This window comes from Pygocentrus nattereri, chromosome 17, assembly GCF_015220715.1.
Source record: "Pygocentrus nattereri isolate fPygNat1 chromosome 17, fPygNat1.pri, whole genome shotgun sequence".
Taxonomy (NCBI): domain Eukaryota; kingdom Metazoa; phylum Chordata; class Actinopteri; order Characiformes; family Serrasalmidae; genus Pygocentrus; species Pygocentrus nattereri.
The window spans coordinates 38,101,312-38,122,931 of record NC_051227.1 but is presented as its reverse complement, the minus strand read 5'-3'; the positions used below and the strand labels follow the sequence as shown (position 1 = coordinate 38,122,931).

Genomic DNA, 21,620 nt, shown 5'->3' with positions numbered 1-21,620 from the left:
CGGCAGCTCCATCTCCAACATTCTTTGACCAATATATCCACTATTCCTCCTCAACACATGTCCAAACCATCTCAACCTGGCCTCTCTGGCTTTATCTCCAAACTGCTCCACCTTCACTGTTCCTCTGATCTGCTCATTTCTAATCTTGTCCATCCTTGTCACTCCCAACGAAAATCTCAGCATCTTCATCTCCGCCACCTCCAGCTCAGCCTCCTGTCTTTTAGACAGAGCCACAGTCTCCAAACCAGACATCATAGCAGGACGCACTGCTGTCTTGTAAACCTTCCCTTTCACTCTTGCTGCTATCCTTCTGTCACACATCAGCCCTGACACCCGTCTCCACCCACTCCATCCTGCCTGCACCCTCTTCTTCACCTCTTTTCTACACTGTCCATTGCTCTGGATGGTTGACCCAAGATATTTGAAGTCATCCACCTTTACGGGCTTGGTAATTACTTGAATCAGGAAAGCTGAATCAGGCGTTGCAGATCAAGGAAAGTGCACAGATCAGACACTGAGAACCACTGGAGCAGGAGAAGTAAGTTTTGGATAACTGTAAGAGAGCAGTCAGTTGATCTGAGTGGCAGCCTTGTGGGCTGAAGGGAGAGCAGGAACTGCTGGCAGACTCGTCTCTGGAGGGAAGAAGTGCCTGCGCTGCAAGGAGTCTTAATGTTTGACTTGATCCTCCTACTTCAAATTAGTCAGCAGTTGTTTAACCATGCAGAGGAATCACAGTGCCTATTGTCCTCCAAACTGGCTAAGTCTCTTCTCTGCTACGGTAGTGGAATTTCCCTCAAGATCATATGCTCAATAAATGCTCAATAAGCAAAGACAAAACGATCAGTTAGCAAATGTATATGGAATATGGAAACTCTGAGAGTCATGCCAGAGTGGTGTAATAACAGCCTACTGTTTCCTGCCCAGCAGCACTGAGAATTATTCATCAGTGGAATTTCAGTTAGGCTGGAGGAAGGAGAGAAAGTGCTCAGAGGATTTTTGCCGGCAGGTTATCTTCCTTCAGCAGCTGTCTAATCCTAGGCCTCCACCTGGTGGTGAGCACCACACTGTTATCTTTGCCGCCCTCAGCGCCAGCCTCATTATTGGTTAGCTACAGGAGAAGTAGAGAAGAATGTGACCATCACACTAAGCTAGAGAAATCACGTGGGCAGTAGTGTAGCTACCAGCATCTACACCTAGTGCTACAAAAGGTTGGACTCGTTGTCCCACTGTGCTTTGCTGTTAGTTGTTATGAGTACTAATGTTAGCCTGTTAATTGTGTGGTAAGCGATTGTGTGTTATGATTAATATTCAGAAATGTATATTTCTTTATGAGTATGGTAATGTATGGCAACAAGCTATAAAGAAGTTGGTCAGCTAGTGGTCCTCATCCTCACTGTACTGACGTCTCTGGACCTTAATACTTGCTGGCAGGCCCCCTCTGTAACCAGACGGAGACGGAGAAAAGGCTACAGCCTTTCTAAATGGAAAGTGATCAGACCGCTCTATATGGCAGAGAAGCATGATCTGTTGCATGACGGTTTCATTGGAAAAACAAAAATACAATAAAGGAATAAAATAAACATAATATCCTTATCAGTAGGTTATAGGGAAGTCAGAGGAGCTAAGTGTACACAGGTTGTGCCAAATATATTCAAATTATGCCCAGCAGAACTTTATCAATATGCCAAAACTTTTTCGACAAGATTGTTTCTTTTCATCATTACATAAAGTGTTTTAGCGTTCAAGTCGGTTTGATGGAAACAAGCTGTTGTGCAGCAAACATTGCAGACCGTTCGTGGAAACTTTGCTACTGTAGCTCCATTGTTGCTGTCTTCAATAGCGTGTGAGCGCTCTTTTCAAGCAGCTGACTGACTATTTGCTGGCTGGATGACACATGGGAGCACAATGCCTCAAGCCTTAGTTTCTCATTCAGAGACACCAGACTTCAGAAGATGCGCTCAGAGGGAAGACACATGTGGAAAACCAGTTGTGCAATGCACCACGTTGTGCATGCAGACAGGATATTGAGAGGCAGAAGTAGAATACTTGACATTTCTGTGAGCATGTGATTATGGCCACCCTTGTGCCCAGTGAAAAATGTGGCTAGCTAAACAGCATTCTCCGTTTTGGACCACACCACAAGTATGTAACAAAAAACAACTGGAGGAGAAAACAGCCAAAACAGTAAATGTATCTTTAGAAAGATGTGTAGGCACGCTTTGAAATTATGTAACAGGTTTTGGACGCTATTCAAAACCCAGTTTGGTAAGTGAGATAGCAAATTCATGTGATCTTCAATAAAGAGCCTGACATAAAAACCTAAATCTTTAAACAGCTCTTAAATATTTCCAGCAGCAGACCTTGTGATCTTTTTGCTCACGGTTTTCCTTCTGACTTTTCTGCTTCAACGCTTTTAAGTCCAGCAATAAAAAGATTATTAGACTTGTAAGAGCCACCTGGTGTTGTTTTATAACGCTGAAGGGAATCTCTGGTATTCCTTACTGAAGACAGCACTTCAATGCATGGAGAGAGACCAGGAAGCTTGGAAGCTGCTTACCCTGCAACAACCCTTAGACAAGTGCAAGTCAAAGGAGCACCATCAAAGGTTTCTATGGCCATGTTTCTGTTAATGTCAGTTAAATATTTGACCATCCTTTACAGGGTGCCGAGAACAAAAGGAAGCTGTAAACTGGGCTAGATGCAAGAACGGGCATAGAAGAATGCGGGTTGGGCAAGAAACAAAGGCCAAATGGGGGAAAAGATGGACTTGCTGTTCTTTTGCAAGATTTATGATTCTGAATTGGCTGGACATTACGAGAATTCATATTTTTATCCCACACTGTAACTCATCTAACCCGCAGTCAAGAGGTTCATTTACAGAAAGACAACAAAAGCAGCTGCCAGTTTGTCTCCAGGAACGGTTTTCAGTTTCAACTGCTCCATGCAAATGCACTTTTTGTCAAAAGCAGCGGTCCAAAAACATATTCAGCGCAAAGATTCCAGGTGATGCAAAAGATATTACCAGTTATTTTTAACTGCAATGCCAAGTCTTTCATTCCAGCCTTGCATCCACAACAATACACACATAGATGATTGTGGGGATTCCCTAAATTCTGGCATCATGTGAACCCACCAGTGGTGTGGAATAAAATTCCACTGTGACCCATCATTACAGCACAATAGCTGTTGCAGTAAAGCAACCATGCCCAAACCACGGCTCACTAAGATAGCCGTCCTTCAAAGGAAAGGAAAGAAACAAAAACAAGTGGCAGAATAAAAGAGCGACAGGAGATTGGCGTGTCTATATGTAGACTTCCTGTAAGGATATAGAGGAGCAGGCTGTTTCCTGTGAACTCACAGTGGGGTAACCCTTCTGGGGCTGAGAGAAAGGCACATCACTTCACTGCTCCAGACGTCCATGCTAAAGCTACAGAATTCTTGCTACAAGGGACTGCCGGGTAGGTCAGCTACACCCGAGAACTGTTTATCGGCTCTGGAGTGCATAAACAGCGGAGGCTTGGGTTCACTTTCCGTTCTGATGATGGGTTTGGGCTTAGCTAAACTGTGATGAAATGCAAACCGCAGAGAGAGGAGTTGGTCTAATCAAAAGCACTTAAAGAATGAGCAGAAGAACTTCACATACTGAGGCCAGAAAAATTCCCAACAGTGCCTTGTGAAGTGCATAAACTTCAAGGAAGCTGAGGCTAAAGCACCATGCAAAGACTCAATAAATACATATACCTGTGTCGGACTGTCAGGTTAATTCCTCTTATATAGACTTGCTTACCTGCTTCCTGAGAAATTCCTGTATGATTTACTGTTATGAAAGTAGCATAGCTAAACACAATAGTAGCTGCTACTTGATGCCATGGTTGTGTCCATTTTTATAGATAACAGGTAAATGTGTAAATTTGATTTTGCTTCATTATCACTGTAAGACTTTCTGGTGTGCAGAGATATTGGCCATTGGCCTTAAAGCACAGAACTAGTTTCCATGTGCTTATAGTGAATGGCTGGTAAAGGCCAAAGTCTGACTAACACATCCCTGGCCAGGATTTTGCTTTTTGGAGTGACTGAGTCAGTCTTTCCCCATATCACAGTAAAACCCCACCCACCCACCCCCCATGTTTAGGGGGTCCGCAGCAGCAGTCAATATATTCCAGCAGGCTCTTGCTCAAATGTTCCGTTGACTTTGGCTGTTTGTTTCCCAAAGACATCGAGCTCGACAGGCATTCCAACGCTGCCGGCACAAAGAGTTCTTTTCAACATGCATAATCCCTGCAGAGGAGTGGGGAAGGGGCCTGGCCCTCCTCCACCATCAGCAGCGGCGAACGCACGCATGCTCGCACACTGCTTTCTGCAGCAAAAGCCCCTGAGAGCTGCCCAACCTGTGAAGAAATTGTTGGCTCTAGCTATCTAATGAATTAGCACTGTGTTCTCATGTGAAGTATGGAGGGATGCAAGAACCATGTTTGAAATACTCTGGTCAGAGTCTCGTTTCAGCGTGGGGTGGTCGTCTAGCCCATATGATTGGTTTCCAGTGCATAGCTTTTACCCTGTGATATTGAGTTCTGTGTCATGTCAGAGAATGCTATAACAGGTGGGCTGTAGGGCTGCATTATGTTGCCGGTTTGAAGCGGCCAAAATCCAGTTTAAATATGACACAGGTCTGATTTTTTTTTTTTTTTGGTGTGAAAACAAAAAAATCTCTTCAGAATCTTTTTCAAATCAGATTTGAGCCACTTTTACTTTGTCCTAGACCAGACATATATAGCATTTAGCCATATGATGTATCGAGAGTAGATCTGAGTTATACTTTACTTACACACTCCAACAGCAGTTAGCGATGGTGGTATAGTAGTAGTGATGATAAACTTTGTATATGCAAATTCCTTCAGGTCACATTATTGACAGATATGGGCTACTCATAAACAAAAGTCAGGACCTGCCCATTTTCCAGCCAAAATAGCCAAATACAAGTTTCAGTATCCAGAAAAAGCAAAAAAAAAAAAAAAAAAAAAAATATATATATATATATATATATATATATATATATATATATATATATATATATTAGAATTAATTAGAAAATTACACATAAGCCTCAACAGCGAAAAGACTGTCTTTCTGTTCAAAGTTGTCTAGGACAATATTACACCTGTACGTGCTAGAAACATGGTTAACTCGATCACATAATGCTACCTTCTTTCTATCCTATATCATTGGCCATTCCCTTATTTTATTCCTGTCCAAGATGTGCTAAGACTGCCCCAGTGAGGTACTCTAAATCAAGCCAAGTCAATAAAGTCTAGTTGGCACAGAGTGGCAGGCAGCCTTGCCCAGGTGTTTCAAGTGAGACTTGAAACACCCCCACTAATCTCCAACCAAAAGCCGCTGACAAAGGAAAGCTCAGAGCCAGGAATTTAAATTCATCCACTGTCTGCCAGAAAAGTGGGGCTTCAAAAATAGGGCCTAGAGCCTCAAAGAGTCCCCTTCACTCCCCAGAAACGAGAAAGACGTCAACACTCACCTTTTCACCGCTACATTGAAAGGCAGCAGAGTTACAATGAGCTATTCCCCCAAAGTCAAGTGTCCTCTAGTCACCCCTCTCTCAGCAAATGCCACTACACTCATCCTTTGTGGAGAACAGACAACAGAAGAAGCCACAAATCCATCAGGCCCAGGTCTGAGGAGTAGGAGAGAGTGAATAGGGGAAATGCCGTGTAGTGGATGGTAAAAATGTGTGAAGGAGGGCTGAGAAGAAGGAGGAGGAGGAGGAGGAGGAGGAGGAGGAGGTGGAAGTGAGGGAAAGGAAATAGCTTTGGAAACATCTTTAGCTAATGGAAATCTCATCAGTGATGTCCTTCCTCCATCTCGCTGGTGGAACTTCTCGCATTTTATGCTTTGGATCACTTTGGATGAAATTCACCTTTTCATGATTTGCGTGAGAGTGTTTATAAAGAGGAGTCACTGTTTGACCCATTTGCACTGCTGCTTAAATGAGCCATGTATCCCCATTAAAGGGACACAACAGCTGGAGTCAGTCGAACTTTATACTGAAAAATAAAGGTGCCAGAAAGCATTTTATGCAGCAGAGCTACAGAAGAACCTCTTTGGTTCCTTTACAGTGGAGCCATCTGATGGATGATTATTTAAAGAAGCATTTTTGTAAACTAGTGTGAAGAGCCTTTTTGAGCCTCTTCAAGATTCACTGACTCACTGACTATCTGACCTGATCTGATCTGATCTGTCCCTGTTAAAACACACCGTTGTCTAAGATAAACAGTATGTGGCACTTTACACCACAGTGAAGCTAGTAGTAGATAGTAGTTAGTATGCACTGTATGTTTCTCATCTAGCAGTTTAAGCAGTATTATTTAGCAGTGTTTACACTCTTCCATGTGAGGTAATGAGGTGTCAATATATGACCACTAAGCGCACAAGAATGTGTTGGATCATCTCTTTGTAATATTGTACCCAGTGTAACATTATCTAGCTCAGAAACTGTAATATTAGCTAAAAACAAGTAGAACAGTGGTTTATTTTACATGACTTTGCATGATTCCGAGTCATTTGTGTGAGTATGTGTGTGTAAAAATCATGCCAATAACAGTACTTGATTCTTCTAATTGGCCTGGCTTTAGAGCTAATTCATCTTTGTGGATTCATTCATGAATAGCAGCAGAATAACACAGCAAGAACCAATCAAGAATATGTCTGATGCATCATCTTTAACAGTAACCCTGCTGAAAAAACAGCACAGAGCAGCATGAATTCCCAGCTGGTTTATGCTGTTTATGCCAATCTGTTGCTGGTTTAGATGGTCACCCGGTATTGTCATGCCGGTTGACCAGCATACATGTATCCAAATCACAACATACACTGGTTTTGCTGGTGACTAGGCCGTGCTGGTGCATGCTGATTTTTCTATCAGGGAAGATAGCGCCCGTCGTGCTGTACTATTGCTACGAAAGCCCATTCATTTTCAGCAGATTTGAAAGCAAATCCAATTTTTCCCCAGAGCAGAAGAGCATCCAAAGCTTTGGGAGGTCACTACTGAGTCATGTCCTTAAGAAACTATGTAAACAGTGTGTGGAGAATGTTTCAGAGAGAACGTGTGTTTGTATATCCTAGAGCTGAGTGGATAGCAGCAGCGTGAAATGCAGATGTTACAGCTGTTATGGAGCCAAGAGTCTAATGCTCTTTTGGCTGGTTGTGTGACACACAAACACACAGTTTTTCCTTCTGATAAATGAGTCATTAGAAGCAATAATGTGATTTCCTAAAGGGGAATTCCACAGATTTGTCAAAAATTCTGCAATATTCAGTGAAATGTTCTGTTCTAGAGAAACTTTTTTTTAAAGATTGCACAGGGGTCTGTGGGAATTTGTGCCCATTCAGCCAAAAGACCATGTGTGGTCAGATATTGCTATTGGAGGAGAAGACCTGGCTGTCTATCAGTGTCCCAGTTCATTTCAAAAGGTGTTCATTGGGATTTAGGTCAGGGCTCTGGAGGTTCTCCACATCAAACCATGTGTTCGTGGACCTCCCTCTGTTCAGTGGAGTACAGTCATGCTGGAACAGGAGAGGGTCTTCCCCAATCTGTTGCCACAAAGACGGGAGCATATCATTGTCTAAAATGTATTTATATGCTTAGTATATTTAGTATATATTTATATATTGTAACAATAGTAAGGACATTTGGACAACAATAAAGACACACTCGCATGACCTTATAGAGTTCAGAAGAAGATACAAACGAGTTGTAGGGCTTAAGAACTGAAAAGCTAGTTTGTAGATACAGACATATGAATCAAAGAGTCGTTGAGCCGATGGGATGGGATGCAGGACTCTGTGTTGAGCTGCTAGCGAGGAATGTGGGGTGAAAGAGGGACCGGATGGGACGAATTTGGCAAAAAGGAAGAACTGTCCATGATCCAACATATTTGGTCTCAACTGTTAAGCATAGTCTGTACTGATGAAGTGATGGCCGAGAGATGGAGCAGAAAGAGCTGTACATTAGCATTTAACTGCTCAGATCCAGTTCCAGCTCCAGGTTTACTTCTAAATTCCTACACAGCCATAACCGGAAAAATCTTGTCTTGTTAAGTGCTCTTGATCCAAGCGCAGACAATTAGTGGGGCGCATGGATGCATGCCACAGAAATGGGGTCGAGGGCAAATACTGTGTGACTAGATTATTGCAGCACTGTCCTCATTGCTTTGACAGCACAGAACAAAGCCTTGATTATTATAGCCAAAGGCCAGAAAACCAGGGAATCTTTTTTTTTCTCACCAGTGAGCCTCAAAAGTGCGTCTGATCATGGAAAGCTCTCTCCTGCCTCAATGGCTTGCTCTGTTAAGGAGAGAGAAGAAGGACTAGCCTGGCTTTGACCACATTCTTCAGCTCCATCTCTCTCTTTCCATCTTTTCAGCATTTCAGCAGAAGGTTTTCATTTCTCTTTCAGCAGCTCAGATAACACGAGCCCCGTTTCTCAAGGCTGCACATGCCAAGAACCGCTGGACGGCGTCAAGCTGAGCAGCAGTCCTGAGAGCTGAAGAATTAATTCAGTCCCTAAATAACAGCAGAGTAAGATAGCACTTCCCAAGAAAGCAACTCTGTCCTAAAGGATATCACAATGCCAGTATAGTTTGTGTCCCGACTAATGCTAATTAAGGCACAAATCAGCATAACACACTTAATAATGGATGCTATCAGCATTACATGCACACCTTGGTATATCACTTTAGCTCTTTTTTAACAAAATGCAAAATATAGGTGTAAAAGAGTTTTACAGACCTTCAAGCAGCTTCTGAAAATCTATATCCTTTATAACTGAGGCTCCAAAAGGCATCCGAAAGTTGAAGAAATTCCAGATACAGCATGGAAAAGACGTGTTGGTTCCTGCATTTGCAAAGTCAGTCTTGCACACTTGAACCCAGTTATGAGTTCTATTCACTGCACTGTAGTCTCTCTCCCTCCCTCTCTCTCTCTCTCTCTCTCTCTCTCTCTCTCTCTCTCTCTCTCACTCTCTTTCTCCCCCCCCTTAGTCGTCCTGCACGATGAGCCCCTCCTAGTCCGACACAAGGCCGTCATTATGCCGGTCAAAGAAATCCTCACTTGTTCACCATCCTCTTGCAGGGACCTGGAGGGTGGGGATCCATTTAAAACCCAGCAGAAAAAAAAATCAACAAAACTAACACCAAAAGTCACCTGCCGCTTCAGCGCTCCTCCACTCAGGCCAGAGGAGGGCACCGGGACACTTTTCTGCGTAGGAGGAACGCCAGGATGCAGTACAGTTCATTGTGCTTTTCTGTGCTTTCCCATGCTGTCTTCTATGCTGACCTTCACTAAAAAAGCCCAGTAGGAACAGGTGCTGACCCTTCTGTTTGGCAGCAACAAACCAAGACTAAACATCCTTCTGTCAGCTGTGAAATGATCATGGACTCTAAGTCACATTGTTAAAGATCATCATACTTTAAATACTTTTTGTCTTGTTACTAATTTAACACACATTCTGTCAAAGCACTCATGTCCTTCTCTCCACACTTCTCTCCACTCGTGCCCACTTAGGTCCGCTTAGGACATTTGTGTGGGTTTTTGTACCGACAGTCATAACTTTTTACAGCCTTTCTTCATAACCTACAATTAAACAGGCTGTTTTTGTTACCGTGCATGCCGTTAAAGTGAGGGCTCACCAAGTCAGTGCTTAAGAACCTGCAGCAACTGATCTGCAATCTATTTGTATTTAAATACACCACAAAGACTGCAGCTGATGGCCTACACACACTTACTTATGCATCCGCGTGCACTCCTCTAGCACACGAGTGCACAGCTCCAGTCCTGGGTTGTGGATTCAGTACCACATTGGAAAATGTGTCGTCCTCAACCGATGTAATGAAAAATGGTTGATGCTGTCAAACGTTCACATATTATGTTGGGGGATTGGGGGGTTGGGGGGGGGGGGGGGTTCTCCGCATTTGTCTTGTCTATGTGAGAGTCGAGGATCTGAAATAGGTGTCAAGGTGTCTTATTAGCTACCAGATATCTATCACTTTTGGGCTGTTTTAACTGTGTTTTGAACTCTCAGAGCAAACATAAAATTTAGGTCAACAAAGACATTTAAACTGTACTTTGCCATTTACCATTTATTATGTTTGTACAGTCTCCCTGGTTGCATTCCATTCTTTGACGTTTCACTTCTATCGTCTGCCATGATGAGAAAAGCACTGATGTCACGACTCCTACTTAGCGGCTGACTTTGAAGGGTATTCGTGCGGTGCCTAGTGGTGGGAAACTGATTTTTCCCAAAGGACGAGCAGCTTGAACACTCGCATTCGAGTTGCTGTAATATGACTTTGTTGATCATGTATCCAACAGTGCTGCACTACAAATTCAGTAGAGCAAAGGAAGCAGACAGAGGAGTACATTTCACAAGCATGATGCTCGTTTATCAAGAGAAAGGCTTAAACTGGCTAAACCTGTACAGGAGCTAACCGTCTTGTGTAGAAGCGTTAGCTTGAGGTATCAACGAGAACAGAAAAATATCTTTCCTGACTTAAGCTATTATGGTTAGCCTAGCTACGTTAAGTTACTTCAGATTTCTCTGCCGTGTTTGTAGCACATTATAGCACTCGTGTTTCATAGTAACATTAGCATATGAAATAGTATACAGTAGTTTGACCAGAGGCATAGTCAAGGGGTCACCAGGGCGGTTGGCCATCGGTTGGCCATCATTAACAAAGATGGTGAAAATCTGCCATCAAGTTAGATACCAGTCAGAGCTACTTTATGAAGTAGGTTTGTTTGAGAGTAAGATGAGTTAACTTTTAAAAATTAGTCAGCAATAATCATTTATTAATTGGTTGGTTGGTTGGTTAGTGTAGTGGTTAACACCTCTGCCTTCTACTCTGTAGACTGGGGTTCAATCCCCACCTGGGCAAACACCCTACACTATACCAATAAGAGTCCTTGGGCAAGACTCCTAACACCACCTTCACCTACCTGTGTAAAAATGATCAAACTGTAAGTCGCTCTGGATAACAGCGTCTACCAAATGCCGTAAAAGTATTAAGCGAACTAATACTATACAAAAATTATAAATGGAAATGGCAGTTTAAATGTGGGGCAGTCGTTGGCTGGAGGTTAGGGAACTGGCCCTGTGACCGGAAGGTTGCCGGTTCGATCCCCAGCACCGACAGTCTGTGACTGAGGTGTCCTTGAGCAAGACACCTAACCCCCAACTGCTCCCCGGGCGCTGTGGATAGGGCTGCCCACCGCTCTGGGCAAGTGTGCTCACTGCCCCCTAGTGTGTGTGTGCTCACTAGTGTGTATGTGGTGTTTCACTTCACGGATGGGTTAAATGCGGAGGTGGAATTTCCCCGTTTGTGGGATTTAAGAAGCATCACTTAATCTCTTTTTACAGTTGTGTATAAAGACTCATGTATAGAACCTGTAGAGAGGGCAGCCTAAATGAATAACTTCTCTGGCCTCTCTGTATGAAACATTAATATTGTACACTGTAAAAAAAAAATTGATACATTGAAATTGCTTGATTCAAAAACATCACTTGCTCGTAAATGACTAAAATAGATCACATCAACATTGTTTTGCCTTTCAGTTTACTTTCAACAATCGTTGCTGTTTTGATGAATTGACCAACACATCAACTTCAGTCATTTTACTGTAGTAATTCTTAATAATAAAGTCAATGGGTCTTATTTGGCCACCCCATTCTAAAAGTTCTTGCTACGCCTCTGAGTTTGACACTTCACTGAGTGAGAAGGCACTGAGCTGCCAGTTTATTAGGCACCCCTCATTGGCCATTTCATCTTGTTGACCAACTGTTTAAATACCAAGTTAGGCTAAACACGGCAACGTTACGACAGTGCTGTGGGGTAAATGTTTGTATGGCAGATGCTTGCACTGTTTCTTCGAATCCTCTGCAGTCGCTGGTCCTGGCTGTTCATTTTCTCCCCTCTCCATTTATCCCCCATTCAAAGAAGGAGCCTTTGAAAGCGGTCAGCCTTTTCTGTAAGCTGCCAAGAATAAAAAAAACAGCTCTCGCTCTATTCTTAATCATCACAGGAAAAGTTGAGGGCACCTTTACGCCTGCTTGTCTCAAAGCATGGCTGAAGAATGACTGAGTGGCAGTGCTGGACTGCTGCTGTGTCTAGATGCAGCGATTTAGCTGCGTTAATTGGCCTCGGCTGCCGCAGGAGGTTCACTCTGAGCAGCGCGCAGTTCCACCTCATCCAAAGAAAAATCAAACACCAAATGAACCATAAAAGATCTCTTCAGTCTCTTCCATTGAAGACTGTCTCTGACACCACTGAGCAGAATGTACAGATGAGATGTGGTGGGGAGAAAAAGGAACGAATGAAACTGAAGTAGCTGAAGCAGTAAAGGCCGTTGGTGAAGGCTTTATAGCATCACACACACAAACATCTAACTGGGCATGACTGGTGCGTGGTTAGTGGTCTCTCTCAACCGGTTATTAAAGTGTAATTAGCAGCACAATTTGAGCCGTGCCTCTGTGTATGTGAAGGAGGAGGCGGTCCAAACTACGACAAATGCAGCTGTTAAATACTTCAATTAAAACAACACCACTAAACCGCAGACTCTGTGGCCTGTGCTAATGCTAAGTACACCACCCTGTGCTGAATTGTGTTCGGTTATTTATCACCAAATTTATAGTACTGTGCAAAAGTTGGAGCCCATCCTTTTATTGGGTCCACCCTTTGCCTTTATTACAACTTGTATTTTCATTTTTTTCAAAGAAATCTTTCCACACCTCCAAAGTTCAGTCTTAGAAGTTGGTTGCACTTTGTACTTTAGACTAAATAAAACCTGCCTCCACAGATTTCCAGTTTCTACGCTCTTAAAAAGCTCTGTGTTATGTTTTTTCAGGGGTTCTTTATCAAGGCAATGTTTCTATATGTAACGTCAAACACTCAAGATTGATAGAGTATGTGGTTCTATATAGAATCATTTTGAAAAGAGTTAAACTTGCAACGAAGCCTTTAATTGTGCAAAGGGTTCTTTGAGTGTTCGTGGTTCTATAGATCCCTTTTCTTTACTAAAGAACCTTTGAAGAACCATGTTCAACAGCGGCCCTGAATGAGGCACAATACAGGGCACCCAATCAGAACAGAGGTCATTTACATACATCAGTCTTCAGACACAGTAATGAAAACAGCCTGTTTAATTTAAAGGAATAAAGAGGCTGGAAGATGCTGTAAAATGAATTATGACCGTTCTTGGTATATAAATCACACAAATGTTGTAAGTGGACCTCACAGGCATAATATAAGGAAATGATAGAAAAAAATATGGCTCATGGATCCAAGATCTTCCCGCTATGAATAAGCAATGGAAATGTATATGAGCACAAAGAGTCCAAAGGAGTAGTGGAGCAATGTGTATGTGTGGAGGGGTGGAGTGACTATAACAGCAAAAGCTTGGTTCTGCAATCTTTTCATCTCTAATGAAAAGCAAAAACTCCCTCCCCCCATTCCCCCATCCCCCCATCCCCCCTGTCGCCCCATCCCTTTGGGCTCAGTTGAAAAATGCAGACTGTGGAGCCTAATTAAGACAACACCCTCGCTAACTATGAAAGACTTGTATGCAAGAGCAGGGCTATTAGAGCCAATTTGAAGCTATCAGTGATCTAAATAGAGCAACAGAGCGTCATGCCTTAGTGCAGGTTTCTGATATGGGGGAGGAAAATGTGAGACTGGAATGTAGATATTCAGTGGAAAGTGGGTCTTCACTCTACATAGACGTCTTTAGCATAAGGAATAATCTGTGGATCTCTTAAAGGAGCTTGGGGTGGGAAGTATGGCAAAAGTATACATCACAACACTGCAAGACATTTTCACAATACATAATGTACGCCATAGTAAACCACATACTGAGGTGCAGTAAATACAATAAAGTATGAGCAATTTTGCTGTTATGCATGTAATGAAGCATGCACCACTTATTTACACGGTGCTTATATATAAATAAGCTTATAAACACACTCGTACACATTTTTACGTAACCCACACATGTATCCAAATTTTACACACATGGTGGTTTCTGTAAATTATGGGGACATTACTTAGACTTCCATTCATTTCACAGAGACTTACCCAAACCTTAACCATAACTACTAATTAGCCCAACCCTAACCTTAACCCAAACCTTAACCCTGCCCTTACCCTTAAAATATGTCTTCATGATTTTACATTGTGGGGACCAACTTGTGATTCCCACATGGAGAAAAGGTGACTGTGAGTGCATAACATTTACATTATTTGGCTGACGCTCTTATCCAGAGCGACTTACAATTTGATCATTTTACACAGGTAAGCCAAGGCGGTGTTGGGAGTCTTGCCCAAGGACTCTTATTGGTATAGTGTAGGGTGTTTGCCCAGGTGGGGATTGAACCCCAGTCTACAGTGTAGAAGGCAAAGGTGTTAACCACTACACTAACCAACCCTCCCATAAATATAAATATAATATAAATATAAATAGGTTTTGGTCCCCACAATGTGGCATAAACCTGGCACACACACAACTCTCCTTAAGACAAAACCAGTATTAAGTGTTTTTAATATCCAACACCTGGTTTGGCTAGTCAGTGCTTCGTTATGTTAAATCAAGTGTGGTGGTGATGAAATTTAAGCTGCTTCTTGAACTAAAGAAACTCTTTACTTTCACAGTTTATTCTAATTATATGCAGATTTTATAAGGAATCACGCTCTTGTTGCCAAGATAAATGACCAAGTATTTAGGTACCCAATACCTTTACGCGTTTGCATGACTTTGTGTGGTTAATTATATGATGTAAATAATACAAGATCAGAATTACAAAATCAGAATTAGTGATGGTACAGATTATTGAGCTAATGCTACACCAAGGCAGCAAGGAGTATGTGGTTTTGGATGCAGCCTCACAGTACATCTCTCATTATTTAACTTTCTTCTGTGGCTGTTCATCTTTCACTCGTGAGTTCACTGTGTAATAACAGTGCCCTCTAGTGGGCATTCAGAAATACATTCAAGATCCATTTTATTTGAACCACTTACATTGTACTTCCAGTCACTGGCCACTTTAATAAACACACTTAGCTTACAGACGCACTTGACTGTTGCCCATTTATTACCATCCACAAGCCACTGCCACTCAGTCTTTATCTCATTCTTTATTGCTCAGTTTCTGACCACAGGACTGTTCCTGACCAAATATTATATAAGTGATGGCTCAGATGGCTCAATGCTCAGTGGCTATTATCAGAGTATCAGCAGTGGTGGACAGTAACTAAGTAAATGTAATTCGTTGCTGTATTTAAGTACTTTTTTCAGTGTCTGTACTTTACTTAAGTTTTTCCATTCTGGGCGACTTTTTCCTTTCACTCCACCACATTTCAGAGTCTAATATCCGACTTTTTCCTCCTACATTTTGAGAAATCTGTCGTTCCTTTTGGTTTCTGTGTTTATAAAAACGTAACATGTGAAAACAAAAGAAGCGCAAAGCCAGAGCACCAATCAGGGCCCAGCGGTCACTTTGTTTAGAGCTGGTTTTGACCTGTTGGTCATACCGACCCAGTGCAGCACGCGGTTCAACGTCAGCGCAGCAGCGTAAAACTTTGGGAGAGTCTGTTCAACATAAATGATGAACTAACCTAACTTTGTGTAAATAGAGCTCAATATAGAAATATGTCCACATATGCAGTCGAGACTGACGCGGCTTTTTTCTGAATTTCTACAAACACCATTTCATTTTATAGTAAATGAGTTTGGGCTGGTTTATGTTTATGAACAGACGCCTACAGATCAACATAATAAAGGAGCTCATCTGTGATCCTGAGTTTAAAGCCAGTTTTTATTCAACTTAAACTTGGAACTAAGTTGTAAATAAATCTGAATCTGAAACTTTGCTTGTGTGTAAAAAGTGATTTCAGAGCCACTCGGTTCTCCCTGATGGAAACTGTTTACCTTCAGTGTTTTGTGCTTCTGATCATTTTAATAGACGTCAGCGTCACTAATTAATGACCTTCTATTAAAAGACTGGTTTACCAAGAGAGACGCTGGAGGACTTTCACCTGAAATGAGTTCATGAAGCCAGTCTGGTTATAAAAATGATAACAGGACATCAGAGCCAGAATTACTCTTTTAGTACTTTTACTTTATACTTAAGTACATTTGAAGGGAAATACTTTAGTACTTTTACTCAAGTTGAGGTCTAGAGTAAGGACTTCTACTTTCACTGGAGTGATATTTGACCTTGGGTGTCTCGACTTTAACTCAACTACATGATCTGTGTACTTCCACCTCTGAGTATCGGGTACAATGACTTTGTTGGGTCCACTCCTGAAAAATATCCAGCAAAAAGCAGCTCTGTGTTCAGAAACCGACTGCTGTTGAAAGGCTGGAACACAATTTGTCCATCAACAGATTGGCTACCGTTTCTAAGTGTACACCAGCCAAGAGGAGATGCAAACTAGGTATTTCCAATAAAGTGGCCAGTGAGTAGGTGAAAGTTAGATGTTTTGCATATTCTGTAAGTCCTCCTCAGTTTCCCTACAGAAAAATACCACATTCAATACAAAACTGCCCCCAGAAAAATCTATTCACTGCGATGACAAAAAAGGCCTTTATGGTAACTAAGCACTCTTCATCTCTCCCATGTAGCACTAGGGTGTGAAAAAGGCCCGTGACAAAGACGCTGAAGCCTGCTTGTCTGTGGAGCGTAACGGCAGGGCCGCTGTTTGTTCAGTTTGTAGATCACGCAAAAGAAATTCCTCATGTCCACTCAGAATGAGTCTAATTTCCTCTCTCTGCAGCTTTGCAGGGACGGTGGAGCTCTGAAGAGGGACAGCAAGGAGCAGCTGGGAGAACAGTGACAGGTGAGAAAGACTTTCACTGGATTTCACTCTGGATTTCACCACGGGAACAGCTCAGAGCCCACTTTTACAAGGGGTGGGGTCGGGTGGGGGGTCAGGGTCCTGGTTCATTCCAAGATTCCACCGTTTAACTTGATCACCATGACTTAAGATGTGTTCACTTCACTCCGAGTGAAATTAGGATAGAACTCAAAGCCACTGGCACCAAAATATTCCGGCCCACTTGGCTGCAGTCATTCAACACTGCTTTAAAGCATTTAAAAGCCAGATCAGTTACATTTTCAGAAGCCTTATTAAAGGGGAATTCCACTGATATTTCAAAACGTCTGCATAATTAAGGGGTTGAGATGTAAACAAAGTCAGTCAAAGTGGTTTGACGTGAAGAGAGAATTCTAGAGAAATGTGCAGACTCAGAATTTACAGTGGTGGTGATAGGAACCAGACGTCTGAAGTGGGTACTCGGAAAACTCAGAAGACACATATGGTGTTGCTAGTCATTTTGGTTAGTAAATATAAAGGTTATATTTGCACTGTAGACAGTGTGACCCCTGGTTCCTATCAGCACCACTGTAAAGAAATCTGAGTCTGTAAATTTCTCTACAATGAACCATTTCACACCAAACCACTCTGAATGGCTTTGTTTGCATCTCAACAACTGACTTATGTAGACATTTTGACAAATCTTTGGAATTCCCCTTTAACTTGAGCAAATCTGGAAAAACCAAAGAGCTTTTACTCACAATGGAAAACTACAAAGCCGCATGCAATAATGAAAACAGATGCATCCCCCACATGATTACTAACCTCGAGAAAGGAGCTCACTTTCCCCAAATAAATGCTAAAAATGTGTTAACACATCAAGCAGGAGCTCAAATGACAACTCAAAAATGCATCAAAGAACATTTAAATATAGATTAAAGATTAAACGTTATAAAATATGCCATCTTTTTGTGGCGAAGCACCTTAAACTTCATTGTAACCTGAGTAAAGGACGTACCTGGAAGCGGACTTTCTTCAACATCATGTTCAATTCCAGGTTGGGCGTCTCGTCTAAGTCCAAAGTGAGCAGTAATTCTGAATTACAGTCATCAGCTTCCACAACGACTCAGCCAGATGTATGCACAGCTGTCCTAAAATGAACCGTGAACCATTTTATGTAGCTTTATAAAAAACAAGCAAACAAAAAATGCGGATATGAAAGAATATGGAGCAGCAGTGGTTGTGACCTGGTGTCCCACTCCCACTCTCGCTCATGTAAGCCTTTCAACAAAGCCTGGCCCAGTGCTTATCTGCTTGCTCATTCATCCGAAAGAAAGGCCCACCCTCTTTTATGACTGGAAGATCAGTCATCAACACCCCTTCCTCCGCTCCCACCCAAGAAAGCCCCAATACAGAGGTACAGTTTAACCCCCCACCTCCATCCCAACACCCACCAGGCTATACAAATACAGCTGTTTCTCCAAGTCAGGCCTGTTGTATGAATGTGTCGGCAGTGTAGTTCTCCCACTGTTAGTCTACCGGAAAAGAAAGTTATAATATATAGTAATATTAAACAAGACATTAGTTCTGAGATCAGAGATTGTGAACTGAAAGTCCACGAGAGTTCTTTGGTCGATCATATCTAGAACATATCCAGGCCATATTCCCTGAATTAGTGTCTGGCTGGTACTACCAAGAGCCATAGTTGGTGGTATCATGTAGTACATCATGGTGAATTATAGAGTAATTACATGGGAGATGACAGCATTCCTGGGATTCCTTCCCCGGGAACTTTCTGTCAATTAATGTGTTTTTTTTTTACCAGTAAATTAAGATCTATGCATTTATATTGGCTGTATGTGAAACACTGTTAAATATACATGATTGTGGAGTTGTGGAAAGATATTTACTTCATTTCTTTACAGAGAAACAAGATTTTTGAAGTGAAAATGTAAAATCAGGCCTCTGGGGCAAGAAGCCCCCCTTTAACACATTGCCAGCTCCCTAAGGAGCCATCTTGTGGAGATGTGGAGATTTGCATGGATTACTGCACAACATAGTTTTATTCCATCGTCTGCAGCATTTACACTTCTAAAACAGTCGAACTAATCTTTTGCACTTTTCAGTCTGATGCCCATACACACTGCTACTACAATTCAGCGACGATATGGCAGGGCAAAAATCTGTCAAACGTGCCTACTTCACTCAGTGATGTACCCTTGTAGCCTCCAGGGGGCAGTTTAGTTCAATAGGAATATCACTGACGGTCGCTGTATAGGATTTCTCTAGTAAGAGCCCTGGTGATGTAGGCATGAACGAGACGCGACTTCAGTGACAGGCAGATGGCTTTGGTAGGGCTATATGTTCCATTGCAAATATACACCAGTTGCAGTGATTAAGAGCGTCTTTAAAAGCTATTGGTCACATGTTGAGAGTCTATTAATACAAATTCTTGTTATGTGCCGTTAAAGATTCCCCAGATAAACATACCTCCACCAGCAGAATGGACAGGAGAAATTTCACTGAACTGAGTGAACTTTATTTATCCCAGAGGAGCAACTGATAACTCTGCATGTCAACACCTCCAAATAAGTAAAAAGCCTAGAAAGAAAGAGAAAAATAACTAAATAAATATGCACTGGGTCCACGTGACCCTCCACTAGACAGACGGACAGGGAATAACACCAGCAGAAGGATCTTCTCACAAGTGCAATATGAATGGATCTAATAGACCTGTGCTCTTTAGAGGCTCTTTAATGTTTTCTAACTTGTGGTAACTGTCAAAGCTGTCAGCCCACCATTAGAGGCAGCAGCTAGACTGCTTGTAGCACAGCTTTTTCCGCTGGAGCTTCACACGATTCAAAAACAAGGCAAGAGTAATCAATCACACTACTTTTTCTACAATTAACCTATAGATACGCACGTTTAGTCTACCTCATTAGCATACTGAGGGATGAAATACATACTCTTAAATACATGAATACACTGCCTGGCCAAAAGACAAAAAACGGTCACCACCTGGATTTCACTAAGCGAACAGGTAAGAGACTCCCGTTGGATAATTACTGCATGGGTGACAACAAGTTATTTAACCCTAACCGATGCAGTGAGTAGCTTCTCATTTGTTAAACCTCCATGTCGAAAGACACGTCCTGTGGTCATAGAAAGATGTTCATCTGTTTCAGAAGGGTCAGATTATTGGCCTGCATCAAGCAGAGAAAACATCTAAGGAGATTGCTGAAACTACTAAAATCGTGCTAAGAACTGTCCAACGCATTATTAAAAAGTGGAAGGACAGTGGGGAAACATTATCTTCGAGGAAGGAGTGTGGTCAGGAAAAAAATCTTGAATGATCGTGATCGGCGATCACTAAACTGGTGAAATCAAATCGCAGAAAAACAACAGTAGAACTCAGGAATATGTGTAATAGTGAAAGTAAGAGCATTTCCACATGCATGATGTGAAGGGAATTCAAGGGATTGGGACTAAATAGCTGTGTAGCCTTAAGAAAACCACTTATCGGTGAGGCTAACTGGCAAAAACGGCTTCAGTTTGCTAGAGAGCATAAAGATTGGTCTCTGCAGCAATGGAAGAAGGTCATGTGGTCTGATGAGTCCAGATCTACCCTGTTCCAGAGTGATTGGCGCATCAGGGTAAGAAGAGAGGCGGCTAAAGTGATGCACCCATCATGCCTAGTGCCTACCGTACAAGCCTGTGGGGGCAGTGCTGTGATCTGGGGTTGCTGCAGTTGGTCAGGTCTAAGTTCAGCAAGGCTATGCGCCCAAAGACTGAGGTCAGCTGACTACCTGAATATACTGAATGACCAGGTTATTCCATCAATGGATTTTTTCTTCCCTGATGGCAGGGGCATATTCCAAGATGACAATGCCAGGATTCATCAGGCTCAAATTGTGAAGAGTGATTCAGGGAGCATGAGACATCATTTTCACACATGGATTGGCCACCACAGTCCAGACCTGAACCCAAATGACAATCTTTGGGATGTGCTGGAGAACTTTGCGCAGTGGTCCAAATCTCCCATCATCAATACAAGATCTTGGGAAAAATTAATGCAACTCTGGACAGAAATAAATGTTGTGAGCCGTAATCAAAGCTAAAGGCGGTCCAACGAAATACTTGTGTGTGTGTGTGTGTGTGTGTGTGTGTGTGTGTGTGTGTGTGTAACCTTTTTTTTGGCCAGGCATTGTAAATAAGTAAATGCAGAAATGTATACATGAAGAAACAAACCACTTATTTTCTAATACTCTAAATACCATTAATATAATAAAAAAAACTTTTACTTTATCTATTTGTTTATCACATATTTACATTTTAGTTGATGTCATTATTTCTTTTGCTGTGTTTGGACCTCCATAAAGTGTTAAATTGAAAGTTTGACAGATGTACAACTTTTGCAAAGAGTTGTAATTGTTTTGCAAAAACAGACACAATTATTTTGCCTCGGTTTTATTACAAAGGCACCAGAGGATGCACCACATGAACCTTTAAGTGATTAAGTGACCCTTATTAATCCCAAAACAGGGAAATTTCACCTCCACATTTAACCCATCCCTGAAGTGAAACACCACATACACTCTAGTGAGCACACACACACTAGGGGGCAGTGAGCACACTTGCCCGGAGCGGTGGACAGCCCAATCCTCAGCGCCCGGGGAGCAGTTGGGGGTTAGGCGTCTTGCCCAAGGACACCTCAGTCATGTGCTGTCGGCTCTGGGGATCGAACCGGCG

At 42.2% G+C, this 21,620-nt stretch overlaps 1 protein-coding gene across 2 annotated transcripts in view; it reads right to left on the bottom strand.

Annotated features, from left to right (window-relative positions):
* phldb1b (pleckstrin homology-like domain, family B, member 1b) overlaps positions 1–17,987 on the bottom strand; it is a 112,790-nt gene extending 94,803 nt beyond the window's left edge. Inside the window, exon 1 of one of the 2 annotated variants that reach the window (XM_037546589.1) lies at positions 17,890–17,987. In XM_037546589.1, coding sequence (XP_037402486.1) covers positions 17,890–17,916 — 27 coding nt within the window. In that variant the 5' untranslated portion in view covers positions 17,917–17,987. Of the gene's footprint in view, positions 1–8,799; positions 8,923–17,889 lie in introns of those variants that run through there. The other variant, XM_037546590.1, reaches the window with a different exon arrangement.
* Between the last annotated feature and the right edge of the window lie 3,633 nt (positions 17,988–21,620).